The sequence below is a fragment of the Cottoperca gobio genome, chromosome 1 (genome assembly GCF_900634415.1).
Source record: "Cottoperca gobio chromosome 1, fCotGob3.1, whole genome shotgun sequence".
NCBI lineage: Eukaryota > Metazoa > Chordata > Actinopteri > Perciformes > Bovichtidae > Cottoperca > Cottoperca gobio.
Window position 1 is genome coordinate 20,044,560 of NC_041355.1, and position 13,657 is coordinate 20,058,216.

Consider the following 13,657-nt stretch of genomic DNA (forward strand, 5'->3'; position numbering starts at 1 on the left):
CCCTGATCTTTTCCTAAACCTAAAACAATATGTTATTTTGGCAAACATGCTATTGTGTCATTCAGGTAGGTGTTGAGGAGGTGTTGCATTTATACCTGAATCTCCTTCCAGACAAACTTGTTTCTGTCGTAGAAGCCAGAAAAGTCCTGGAACTGACGCAGGAGTTCTATAGGAGGCTGAGAGCCATAGCTGTCCAGTTTGGGCATATTCAGGTCATCCACAAAGACCAATAACTTCTTGTTACCGGGAGCACCTACAGGGGGGAACAACCGAGCGGTCTCATTCAAGAGCAATAACAGTGGTTTTGTATGTTTTAGCACATATTTTCTACATAGCAGCATATGAATGGTTGTGTGGTTATGCAACTGTGAGCCAATACCCAAAATGTTTTTCCTCTTTTTCTCCAGTTTGGACTCAATGATCTCCTGCGTGCGGGCGGAGGAGGTCTGAGCCGAGAAGTTGATGTAGACGGGGAGGTATCCCACCTGTTCCTGGATTCTGTTAAGAAGGCCTCGAGCCACCACTGACTGTAAGGGACAGACATATACAAATACTTCAATAACACTGACAACTTGCTGTCTAACATGGTTGGACCAGTAACACTGAGAGGTGCGTAAAGGCCCTGTCACAGATATCCGTATGACAGAAACGTATGCCGGCGCATACGAAAATATGTCAGAGTCCAAATATGTCCAACTTTTCATCGGATCGGAAAAGTGAACATATACAGATACGCATGTTTAACCTATTGATAGCGCATCACTTACTAATACAAAATGTATCAAACGAATGCACAACAAATGCATAAGATGTACAAAGATATGGCGTATACAAAATATCGGCAACAAGCTGGTTTACGTTGATATAAGGTATAAGTAGTATTCGTTAAGAGCTCACTGTGTTACGCTGGGGTGCGTTGTTGAACGCTGATATTTTGAGCATGTTCAAAATTACCGGACGTACCCGACGTGTGCTTCATAAGTTATGCAGACGTTACGTTAGACATACGTGAATACGGAATACGTAGTTGAATATTTACCTACGTAAATATAGTACGTGAATACGTACGTGAATACCTACGTGACTATGTTAGAGGAACGTTAGATATAGGCTACGTCGGTGAATCCTACAACCAACTTATTGATAACGAGTGGATACCCTATTCCTACCCTATGTTAAGATAATGCCTGACGACGGAGTAACTTATTAAACGTGTTTCTACAGTACAGCTAGCGCTCAGCATGTTAGCCGTTCTCCAGCATCAGCATGACGTGAACCAAATGGCACTTTTCCAGCTCCGTTGGCCAGACGCTCTGATACGTTTTAAATAGGTAAGTGATACGCTATCAATGTTTGACATACGTATAATAATTAGTTATGTATTCGTTATGTATACGTCAGTTACAACACTGCTGTGGAAAAGTTGGACTCTGACACATATTTAGCTAATTTTCATATACGCTGGCATGTTTCTGCCATACGGAACTGTGTATGTCTGGCTTACCCTTCATTTATATCAACCTATTGCCGATATTTCGTATGCGCCGGCATACGCTTCTGTCATACGGATATGTGTGACATGGCCTTTAGTTGCAAACACTTTTAAAAATAATTCTCTTGGATTTTTTTCTTAACCAATATTTGATAATCGATGGTTTAGCACAAGAGAACAGCCCTTCAGTAGAAACCCAGCTCATTTCTGGGGTATTTCATATGGATGTTGCAATGATCTCTACAACCATTGTGTTTCTTGTATTTGAAAGTTTACCTGAATAGGTGCATCAATTATAGATTTGGTTGGATTAATAATTGAAGTATGTATTTTTAGCCCTCCTTTAGTCATGATCTCTAGCACCTGAAAGCAGTTTCAAAGGTAGGCTGGTTGAATGCTTGGGTAAAGATGTGCACAAATAAACTGAACTAAAGGAAATAATCAATCAGTAAGTTAGGAAGTAAGTTAGTACGTAAGTAAGTTAGTAAGTTAGTAACTAAGTTAGTAAGTAACTAAGTAAGTTAGTAAGTAACTAAATAAGTAAGTTAGTAAGTTAGTTAGTTATTTAGTAAGTTAGTAAGTAAGTTAGTTAGTAAGTTAGTAAGTTAGTAAGTAAGTAAGTTAGTGAATAAGTTAGTAAGTTATTAAGTAAGTAAGTTAGTAAGTAAGTTAGTAAGTAAGTAAGAAAGTAAGTTAGTAAGTTAGTGAATAAGTTAGTAAGTTAGTGAATAAGTTAGTAAGTTATTAAGTAAGTAAGTAAGTAAGTAAGTAAGTAAGTAAGTTAGTTAGTAAGTAAGTAAGTTAGTAAGTAAGTAAATGTAATTTGTATAGCACTTTTCAAAAACAGCAGTTCCAAAGTGCTTTAACAATTAATAATAAAAATGCATAATAAACAGCATGAAAACACATAAACCATTTATAAAATGGAAACTGATACTCAACAATAAAAACAATATAGCAAACAAAACAATTAAAAGACAAATAAAACCAAAAGGAATTGGAAGCAACAAACTTATAGGAGTTTTTTTTTTTTTAAAGCTGTTTGAAATGTGGCACAGACTCTGCTGACCCGACAGTAAGGTGGAGGCGATTCCATAGTGTTGGAGGTAAAACGGTACAAGCACTTTGTTCTGATCTGAACTATGGGATGTGTCGGAGCAATTGGTCAGAACATCGGAGTAATCTTAATGCAGAGTATTCAGTAATACATTTATAAATTGAGGAATGTGATCAGGAGCATCTTCAACTGAATTCTGAAGCACACTGGAAGCCGATGTAAGTGGGCCAGAATGGGGATAATATGCTGTGTTCAGATCCAATTGAAGTCGAGCAATTGCAGCTTTGCTAAAATAAGAAAATAAGCAATTACGATAATCCAGGCTAGAAGAGATAAAAGGATGGATGATTTTCTCCATGATGCTTCTACTCCTAGTACACTACAACTGGCAGTGACACTGTATTCACTGCACAGCAGCTGGGGCGTGAGACCAGGTTTCAGCTGTGGTGGGCCTGTGATGTTTACTCTGTACAACCCAGATGCCCTTTAAGTGTCTTCTTAAGGACACAAGTGGGAAAATAATTATCAACATAATGCTAAATCTGGGTTTTCTTAATAGATTACTTATACCTATCAGTGTGCTACGATTAAAAGTACAGTATGTCACGGCATTGCCACAGTTCCTACTGTATCCATGAATGCTTACCTTCCCCACTCCAGTGCTGCCAGTGAAGAGCACAGAACGTCGCACAGATAGCAGTTTCTCCATCAGGTAGCCGTAGCGGACGGTGTCTGTGGTGGGGACCAGCATCTCAAAAAAGGGCTGCTCGCTGTTGTATTTAAATGGCGGGATTATCGCCTCCCACGGCTCCAGACGTTTGTGATTGAAGTTCATGTACACGCTCCACAGGGTAACATTCTTCGGGAGCTATAGGGCTCACATGAATGCACAATTAGTTGACATACATGAAAATACACACACAAACTAGGCAAATATTGCGATGACGTATTAGGGCCATTGTAGGTTAAAAAATATTCCACAGAAATATCCAAGATCTAAGGCAGAAATTACGAGAAACAAAAGTGGATATTCTCTGAGATTAAAGTGGCAAATTTACGAGGAAAAAATAAGAATATTCTCTAAAGGATTATTATTTCAGTCATTATTTGCAGGAAAGAAACTGGAAAGAAAATGTGGGTTTTTTTCCATCAAGACACAACATCACTTCACTTGGAAAGATTGAATCAACCCCATCACACCTAAACAAATTACATTTAGCATTAAGGAAATACCATATTATCATAATCATACAGACATTGAAGACACTTTGCTGTGAATCAGGTGTATTCAGAAGAAAACAACACACTGATCTGGATGAGGTGATAGCTTTTGAGCATGAGGAACTATGCTATATATATATATATATGCTATATATATATATATATATATATATATATATATATATATATATATATATACATACATACTAGAACTATATATATATATATATATATATATATATATATATACTAGAACTATATATATATTTATTTATTTCATTTTTTACTTATAATGGCCCTAATCGTAAATCGTAAAATATAGTGTAATGATCTTTACAAAAGATAACCTTCAAGTGCCTTCATTAGATGTTATGTATGTATGATTGTAGTCTATGTTATGTGGCACATTTTCCCTGCGGCATGTAAATGAGTATTTGTCTGTTATATTTATTTCCCCGAATCCTGCTGTTACTGACGTGTGTGTGTGTGTGTGTGTGTGTGTGTGTGTGTGTGTGTGTGTGTGTGTGTGTGTGTGTGTGTGTGTGTGTGTGTGTGTGCGCGTGGGTGTGCATTTTGTTCCCCCTCAAACTTCACAGCTGGGAGCTTGCTACACTGGTTTCATCTAATGGTAAACACACAAACAGTTCTCTGATCTAAATAATATTAAAATTGCTGGAATAACAACAACCTCAGCTCCTTATGCACAGACAGATGAACAGATGTAGAAGCATGTGGCATGTTGCACATGACTCTTTTCAGCCTCCATGAACCTTTCACTTACACGCTCCCTCCACCATCAGGTAAGTGAGTCATGTTCCTCGCCTGCTGTGTTGTGCCTCTGTCAGTAAGGCATTCCCTTAATAATCTGCCACTAGTGCCTGCCAAGACAAACCTTGCTCAAACACTTAACTTTCCATTTCCTGTCAGGCTGAATGACTCATGTCAGCCCCCACCTTCCATCATCTATTTCTCAGTACCTTCTTTCCTAATTAAAACGATCTCTACCATTCTATAGCCACCAATTTATAATTCTGCAAAGTTGTCAAGGTAGGATATATGCAATGGCCTTTTATAACCTTGGCACAAAGCTCATAATTCTATCTGATGTATCTTTCCAATATGGTCCCTGGAACCCACTGGAGGTGATAATAAAATATACAATATGGATCCTCTTTTTTGAAAGGGAAATTTTGGATTTTTTGAAGTGGGGTGATATAAGGTACTTATGCATAGTCCGTGTATAAACTACAGTAAATGCCGGCCAGCACACCTTCAGTTTGGAGAAGCAGACAGGAGTACCAGGACGGGAGCTAAGCAATGTAATGCTGTGGACGGGGGCAGCATAAAAAACTTATTTTAGCAATTTAAAAAAAAGGGCCAACCTTCCAATCATTATCAGTATATGTGTACACTAAATTTAGAATATTTTCACAGCTTTATTTCGAAACCATCCCCTTTAAAACACTAATAACACAAACTAACAAACCGATCGAGGCAGCGATAGACCAGCAACTCCCGTGTTCTGCGAAGTAAGATTACGGTTTTCGTCAAAGGAGTCTGTAGGCTCTGAAGAGAGCATAGCTGGATGTACCGGCTTTCAGTTTTGTGTCGGAAAGGGGTGTCTGGCGGGACAGTGTAGCGGTGAAAATTAGTTATTTTTAGGTGGGCCTTCTTTTAAATTGCTAAAATATGTTTTGCTACTGCTGCCCCCTGTGTCGTAAACAGCAGTACATTGCTTAGCTTCCGTGCTGCTACTTCAGTCTGTTTCTCCAAACTGGGGGTGTGCCGACCGACATCTACCGTAGGATAAGTTCCTCAAACAACCCCACTTCAAAAAGTACGAACTACCCGTTTAATAATGTCTTCATTTCAGAGTGACTGATATCATAGAGAATAATCCTCTTTCAGACTCTATGTGCTCCAGCTCGATACATCCAGTGCCAAGAGTACTTTGATGTAATAGAATATGAGCTAACCCTTCAGGCCTTTTCCCATATTTCATGTTAATACCAGCAAATTCGTTGGTAAATGGATTTGACTCTGTAAAATAGATATGGGATTTAAATTTTAAAAAAGCCCTGAGTGGCAGAGCAGAATTTTAACAGCAGCACTGGACATGAGTATGAAAGCCCTGAGAAGAAAGTGAGGAACAAAAACATTATTGTTGCGATCCATTTTCTGAGTCTGATCTAAATAGTTTTTTTTCCTCAAAATGTGTTGTGGCCATGTGAAATAAAACGTTTTGCCAGGATCATTTTTCCTTGTTTTAATTTCTTCATGTACTCTAAAACACAACGTACAAGGTATTGTGTGTTAGCAAGTAATGCAACATTACTGCCATGTCTTTGTTTTGGCTGGAAATTTGATCAATATCCAATTTTTCACAATCAAATTTTTTGTTAACACAGGAGAGAAAACTATTTAGATCCGACTAGAAATGAGAATCAGAATTTGTTCTCTCACTTTCCTCTCAAGGCTTCCGTACAAGTGAGACACATCTTTGTCTTTATGCATGTCAGTGTGTTATGAACATATAGTCCAAGAAAACCCTCCATCCTGTCAAACTCACTCACTCTAATCTATCTCTGTATGTTTCCGTGGCCATGTGCACAGGTGCATACCTTAGAATTGTTGTTGCCTTCAAACTGCTGTCTGACAAAGGTGTCAAAAGCATCCCAGTGAGAACTGGTCAGGTTTCCGCCGACTGCCCACAGGTAGCAAAAAATGAAGGTCTGGCATAATATACTGTTGAGATGGTTGGAATCCTAACAAACCACACATACAGATACACATAACAAAAGGGAAGAAGCTTGGTTAGTAATGGTTAAAAAATGATGTATACACATATCTTACATTTACTTTATGCGTTTGTGGGTTCTAATCATCTTTAAGGTATTGGTGTCGTGGTTGGTTTGAAGGGGTTACTCCTATGGTCTAAGACAGCCAGGGGAATGTTCTGAGTATACAGAACAGGTACAGGTTCATTTTATGTTTCAAAACTGAGAACACTACAATAGATCAAGCTCATTTGGGTATAAAAAGGAATACAAACATATTGTAGGTCTCCCATTCATTGTCTATGGAAAAGCTCCAGACTTTACACTTACTTCTCTGGTTTCTCGCTTTGAGAGAGAGAGTAGCACATGGATTGAAATGTCCTAGGTCATGGTAATAACATATTGGAATTCTTAGTTGAGCTTGTGTTCCTGATGGGAATCTAGTAACTAAGTAATTAACACAGCAAAAGGCAAGAGGTTAAACTGGGGGATAAACACAGCAGGGGACAAAGTGCTGAGGAACTGTAGAGCAATAAAAGAACAGTCATCAGGTGATGGATCAGCACATCTGTTATTTACTGTTAACAAGTAATAAACATCAAAGACGATCTCTCTGAATAGATGTGTTCCTTTTGATCTCTGTAAATTCATTCCTTTTGACCCCTCCAATCTGAATAAGTTTGTCCTTTGATGTTTGTGTATATATGTAGAAGCAGAGACAGTTGTTCTCTGAGCAACACAGCAGATCTTACAAACCTGTACGTGTGTGAGTTTGATCATCTTCGTATGAATCACTCGGCTCCTTCTTGCAAGAATATTGATTAAACCTTTTATTTTATTTGAATCCTGACTTCGTAGCGTTATTGGGAATATTTTTCCAACAGTTCCCCTTTAAGCGGAGGAGCTGCCTTTGTCTTCTGACCTTGCCCAAACCAACACTTTCTAATACATCGCTGAGTTATTGCAAAAATGTCCTCATTTGCACTAATAGTCGGGCGCTGTGTGGCACTTGAGAGGACCGAAATAGACTAAAGTGACAGTTAAATCTTGTGTTTAATGTACCATTTGAAGGTGTGGCCCTCCTTTCCCCAGCAGCAGGGCCTCCAGCAGGGAGCACAGAGTGGTGACTTTACTGATGTCCACTTGTCGAATTGCCTGGGTGCAACGTTTCAACACGAACTGAAGACCCTTCTCCACATACTGCTCAAACAGCTCCAGCAGGTATGTTTGCACCGGGTCTGGGAGCTTGAGAGACGGCATTGAGTGAAGAGATAGATGAAGGCAGAGGAGGGTGAGGTTATTCAGTTATCTTTAAGTAGACGTTGTATCTACATTATCACTGAGGCAACTTAGTTAGTTTGACTTAGTTATATGCAGGGTTTCTACAGCTTAAGGCAAGTGAAATGTAATATTTTAATGCTACTCGAAAAGACATTTAAGACCAACTTTACAATAACCAAAATTGAAGAATAAAACTACATCAATTACACACTTTTAGGGACAATTTTGCCCAAATGTATATTGTAACATAAAACATTTGCCCATGTCGTTGCTAGCTACCAGACACTTCATCATGTTTTTTGGGTTGTTGGTGTCGCTATCCTGATCTGCGTTACGTTAATTCATCAATGCATTGGGTAAGTTATTTTAGAAAATAGAAATAGAAAAGGAATAAGCTTATTTCCCAAAATGTTTTATAAGCCTTTTCCTTGAATGGCAATTGTACACAAGCTACTCATTTGAAGGAGAGTGTGAGAGACAGAAAAAACAAAGAGACAGATAATTGGAATTGGTACGGGCGATGCTTTTCTGTCCTCAAGAGAGACAGAGACACAGACTCGCGCAGTTAAAATAGCTTAAGTAGAAATCAATACAAAACAAATTTAAAACTCTAATAACAACGTGTAATCAAAGTTATCCCAGACAAAACACGATGCGATGCTTATACTGAGGAAAGAAAATCCCTCGCCTAAAGAAGTTGCTTGTTAGATTAAAGTATCTTAATGGAGAGGTTGAAATACTCGAAGGTGGGAGATGAATGTGGAGTGAAAACAGGAGAAGGCACAAACAAGGAAGGAAGACTACACAAGCAAGCCGTGGTGGAATGTAACAAGAGTACATTTACTCAAGTACGGTACTTAAATACAGTCATACTATAATTGAGTATTTCAATTTCATGCCATTTTATCATTTATATAATATGACGCAGTACTACTAATGTACCCAGTATTTTTAAAAGTATATAACATTGTCTCCACATTGACAAACTACAACATTAAAATGCTCTTACATGTATGAGTTGGTGTTAAGAGTATTGATACCCTATAATAATATAATATTGTGAAAAGAGCTATTCTGCATACTGACTGCTTTTATTTTTGATACTTTAAATACATGTTGCTGATAATACTTATGGACTTCTTCTTAAATTACATTTTAAATTCAGGACTTTTAATTGTAATGGAGTATTTTCACACTATAGTATTTCTACTTTTACTTAAGTAAAAGATCCGAGTACTTCTTCCACCATTGCAAGCAACAAACAAATATGACAATTGCTCAGATAAATATACTCTGAACAAACAGACTAGCCTCAGTCAATCAGACACTGAGAGAGACGGAGAGATGTACAGAGAGTTCAAATGTGTGGGGAGAGATGACCGGCTCTCACTGTGGTGTCAAGTCACCCTAACAGGCTCAGGGATAATGTTGCAAGCTGTAAACTTTGATGTGATGTGCCGTCATCAACGTTTATGCTGAAGCTTAGGTTTTTTCTTCTTGTAATGCCTGAATAGGCACATTACCATTCATGTAGCAGTGCACACACAGCCACGTTTACCACACAGAGAATACAGAATGAGATGAGATTAGATCCTCTATTACAATGAGCAAACTTTCAAAAGCATTGCATCAAAAACTGATATAAAAGATCTGGGAACACAGATACAATATGTACAACCTTGGCTCCTAGATTGCTGATCCACGTCTGGACATAGGGCATCCACTTGAGCTCATTTGGGTCAATATATACCATCCCACAGCGACTGACGGTGGCTGGAGATGCCACAGCCAAGTCCTGGACCTGGAAAACACATTTAATGAAATAAAATGAGATAAGCTGATCCAGGAGGGAAGAATACTGCAGAACCGCTCCGACAGCTCTAACCTCAAACACCATGTGTATGGATGGAGTGAGTTTGATTCGCTCGCTGTTCGCCAGACAGAGCATCTTGTTGTCATCCAGCACCGTGTTCATGTTCTCAATCCACAGGGCGTCCACCGGCCCGTCGCAGATCACCCACTTGTGGTCGTCGCTGGTAGTCGTTGACCGCGTGTCGGACACTCAGCGCCATCAGTCCGTCACGCCACTCCAGTGTTAATGTGTTAACCTGTAAGGGTTGAGGAAAACCATGAATGTAGAGAGAGAAGAACGTGAAGATGCTGTGGTGTCATTTCTTCTCTTGTCTTACAGTACCTCTCCGTAGAGCTCTCCCATTGTGACAGATTTGGGGTTGAGAACATAGGTCTTGACGTGCTGATAGAAGGGGTTGTTCGCCTTGCGCTCCGTGCGATGGAGAGTCTCCAGTGTGTCTGCCAGGATTCTATAGACGGTGGTCTTACCTCCACCAGTAGGCCCCACCAGCATGACACCATGACGCACTAACATGGTCTCATACAGCTGGATCACCTGGTCGCACAACAAGAAGAAGTGGAAAGGAGAGAAGTGAAGACATGTTTGAGGATTGACCTGTTTTACAAAACTTCAATGCATACAGGTTTACTACTGTATCAAAGTGAAACAAACACAAAGCATCTGGATTCTATTCACCAGCATTATATTGCAGTGCCTTGTCCTATTTTTGTAATTTGGGTTACAACCCTTGGCTGGCAATATTCTGTCATTTTTATTATTGCTAACGAAACTGATGAAAATACAAAACACAACACATTGATCTTATTAACTGCTGTTGCCTGTGTGGTCAAAGCTTCAAATAGCACATTCCCCTGTGCCATAGACCTCCAATGTTGTTCAACAACTATTATAAAACAGACATTACTGAATGGTGAATAGACTACATATATATTGTATATAGTGCTTTTATCTATAGCACTTACAATTTGCCTCCCATGAATCCATTTACACACAAACTGGCAAGCTCCCCAGCATCGGCCTAATGATTGTGGGCAACAATGAGCTCAGTGTGTTTCTCAAGGATGACTCCTCGACATGTAGACAGAAGGCTCTGAGGATCAAACAGCTGACCCTGTGATAAGTGGAAGACTTCCTGTGCCTACTTGTGACATGTGATTTTTCTTGTCAGTGTGATCACATAAGCACCGTAGTTTATTTAGAGTTAATCTCACATATACTGTGCTGGTGCTGTAAATACTCCGCAGCACACCACATTTGAATTAAACCATAGCTGAAAATAATCCTCCACCAATGCTCAATTAACTCCATTAACTCCAGTCTACAGTGTCCAGATGTGGGCTTGGGGCTGAGATTGGTCACAGACAGGGTAGAGAAGTTAAGAAGTACTGAGGGATTTTTGGGAGCCAAACATGAAAATTTGGTTAGTTTTCCTCGCTGCTATATTTTTAATACTTAGCTAATTTTCCTCATATTTAAAACAGAAAATCATGTAAAACAACATGTTAAATGTAATTGGTAACAATATCTTTATTTGTAAAAAAAAAAAAATATCTAAATTTTAAATATAATTCATAGTACTGAATCTAAATCTCTCAAATGTGGGAAATTATTCAATATTCAAAATATATCAGCAAGAAAATTGTAAAAAAATTATTGCATCCAGCAACTCATAAGGGATGAACTAACACATTGGTTGTTTTGTATTTTAATGGGATTTGTTGATGGTAAGAATAATACCAGCATTGTCTTTTAAAATGTATACATGCAAAGTATTTTACAGAAATAAAATTATTCATGAAGAAATAAAAAATCCCCCCCCCCCCTTGTACCTTCTTGGTCATGGAAGCCAATGGCTGTAGGTTTCGCTTAACCAGAGACTCCAGGATGGTGGTGTGTAGCACGCCGTAGTCATGCTCGGGAATACTCACACCAGGGAAGAGGTCGGATAAGATACCACTGTAGAGGGCATCACACACACACACACACACACACACACACACACACACACACACACACACACACACACACACACACACACACACACACACACACACACACACACACACACACACACACACACACACACACTAGAGAATTATTGTTTTTACATGTACGCACATAAAGAAACAACACACCTTTTTTCTCATTGAAAATGATCTGATTTGTGTAGGCAGTGTAAAATACTAATGCCTTGTTATTTTTCAGTATTGTGTGTGCATTCGGAGAACCAGAAGTAAGACCAGTATGATAGGCTTACCCAAACAGCACAGCATCGTCAGTGAGGAACTTTGGCAGGTTGGAATCCCTCAGGGCTCTGATAAGAACCACGTCCTCACTGAGGTGGGGGTTTTCTCTCTTAGAGACCTAAGAACACACATTGTTACATTATATTGTTCAATTATATGCATTTGATATCAACTGTGCACAAATATCTACGATATGACATAAGCTATCCTCAGATTGTAGAAAGCAAGCTTTATTCTGGATGTATCTTCTTTAGGTCATCGGTCTGTTTACTTGTTTCTTTATTCTTATTTTCTTCATTCCTCACTACGTCTTGGTGATACTGCAGAACAATCCTCTACATGTTGTTCACGACCAACTACATCGATCAACTAGTCAGTTTCATTAAAAACGCATTAACATACCAAAGAAAATCTGTAAAAAATAATAATAATCGAATAACACTTTTCATTCGACAACATTAGAACATTTACGTTATAATGGGCAAATGTATCAGTGGAAAATAGACCCAATACAAGTAGAGATGTAATAAAGATAAAAAGCAGCGGACATGAGTTGATGATTCAATATTGCACAACCTGATCTTCATGACATGTTGGCTCCACTCGATTATAAAAAATAAAAAAACATTTGGGACATTAGAGTGGGAGATAATGAATGTGTGCTTAGCGTGGAGCAAGCAGACTCAGGAGTAACATGTAGGCAGAGACAGACAATGAATCACAAGCAAATAGCTTCAGCTAATAACCAACCGGAGAAAGCACGACTCTCACTACAAAAGGCCATTCAGATCTAGTAAAAAATAAAAACGGGGTTCTCTGCGCATCTTCCAGCATACAGCTGAATCAGGTGCTCCTCAGTTCTAGGACAGCACATCTCCAAGGGAAATGGAGCACGCCGATTGATTTACAGCCTTTAATTGTGCAAACATTTCCACAGTGCTGTGTCTTCACCATTTTCACTCCGATTTAAGGCTGCAAAAACAATCACTGCGTTCAAGTCCCTTTTTCTTCCCGTGGAAATCCATTCAAATCTATTCATTCACCCACGCAGACCAGGAACAGCTGTCTTTCTTTTGTCTGCTAACTCTCATTCTTCATCTCTTCCTAAGTGAAGAAATGTATGTTGTCTTTTATCAACTGTAGCTACAACAAGAAAGAATGGGATCATTTCTAAGAGTCAGAGGCTTTTACCCTCTAATCTGAATCAGAGTCCTGCATAGGTTCAGTTTTGCAAAGCTCAGTAACGGAACCGACCAGTAACCCGCAATTATCTCTAATTCCAATCTGGACCCGACCCGGTAATATAAGACCTGCGACCAGACCCATGATTACACACACAGGCTGCTACACAGTCACTCACTTTAAGGTGCTTTATTTTTACACCGGTTTGAGTCGCATTCTCCGTTCTCGAATCACAGTCGAGGGAAAGTCTCTTTCACCGGCAGCGTTCGGTGCAGGGATGGCGAGCATATTCCGCGCAATCAGTGCCAGGCTTTTCACAATAACACAAAACATCCTGTCGGCTTATTATGCTCGATAATATTAGCAGATTTAGATGCTAAAAATACTGCTGAATCATTTTTCATTTCCGATTTCATCATAAAAAAACAAAACATATTTGTGTTCTCCCTCGATGCTTGCATGCATTTAGTTAATTGTTACCCATGCCCGTACCTGTGAATTTATCTAAATATTTATTTATCTTTTACT

The 13,657-nt window shown here is 39.0% G+C and overlaps 1 protein-coding gene across 1 annotated transcript in view; it reads right to left on the reverse strand.

Annotated features, from left to right (window-relative positions):
• Positions 1-13,657, reverse strand: part of dnah6 (dynein, axonemal, heavy chain 6) — a 74,455-nt gene that overhangs the window by 38,016 nt on the left and 22,782 nt on the right. Inside the window, 12 exon segments of the mRNA XM_029433837.1 lie at positions 96-253; positions 380-527; positions 3,196-3,417; positions 6,392-6,535; positions 7,610-7,792; positions 9,507-9,629; positions 9,714-9,863; positions 9,865-9,936; positions 10,023-10,235; positions 11,531-11,657; positions 11,959-12,056; positions 13,282-13,291. Of these exon segments, the coding sequence (XP_029289697.1) occupies positions 96-253; positions 380-527; positions 3,196-3,417; positions 6,392-6,535; positions 7,610-7,792; positions 9,507-9,629; positions 9,714-9,863; positions 9,865-9,936; positions 10,023-10,235; positions 11,531-11,657; positions 11,959-12,056; positions 13,282-13,291 (1,648 nt within the window).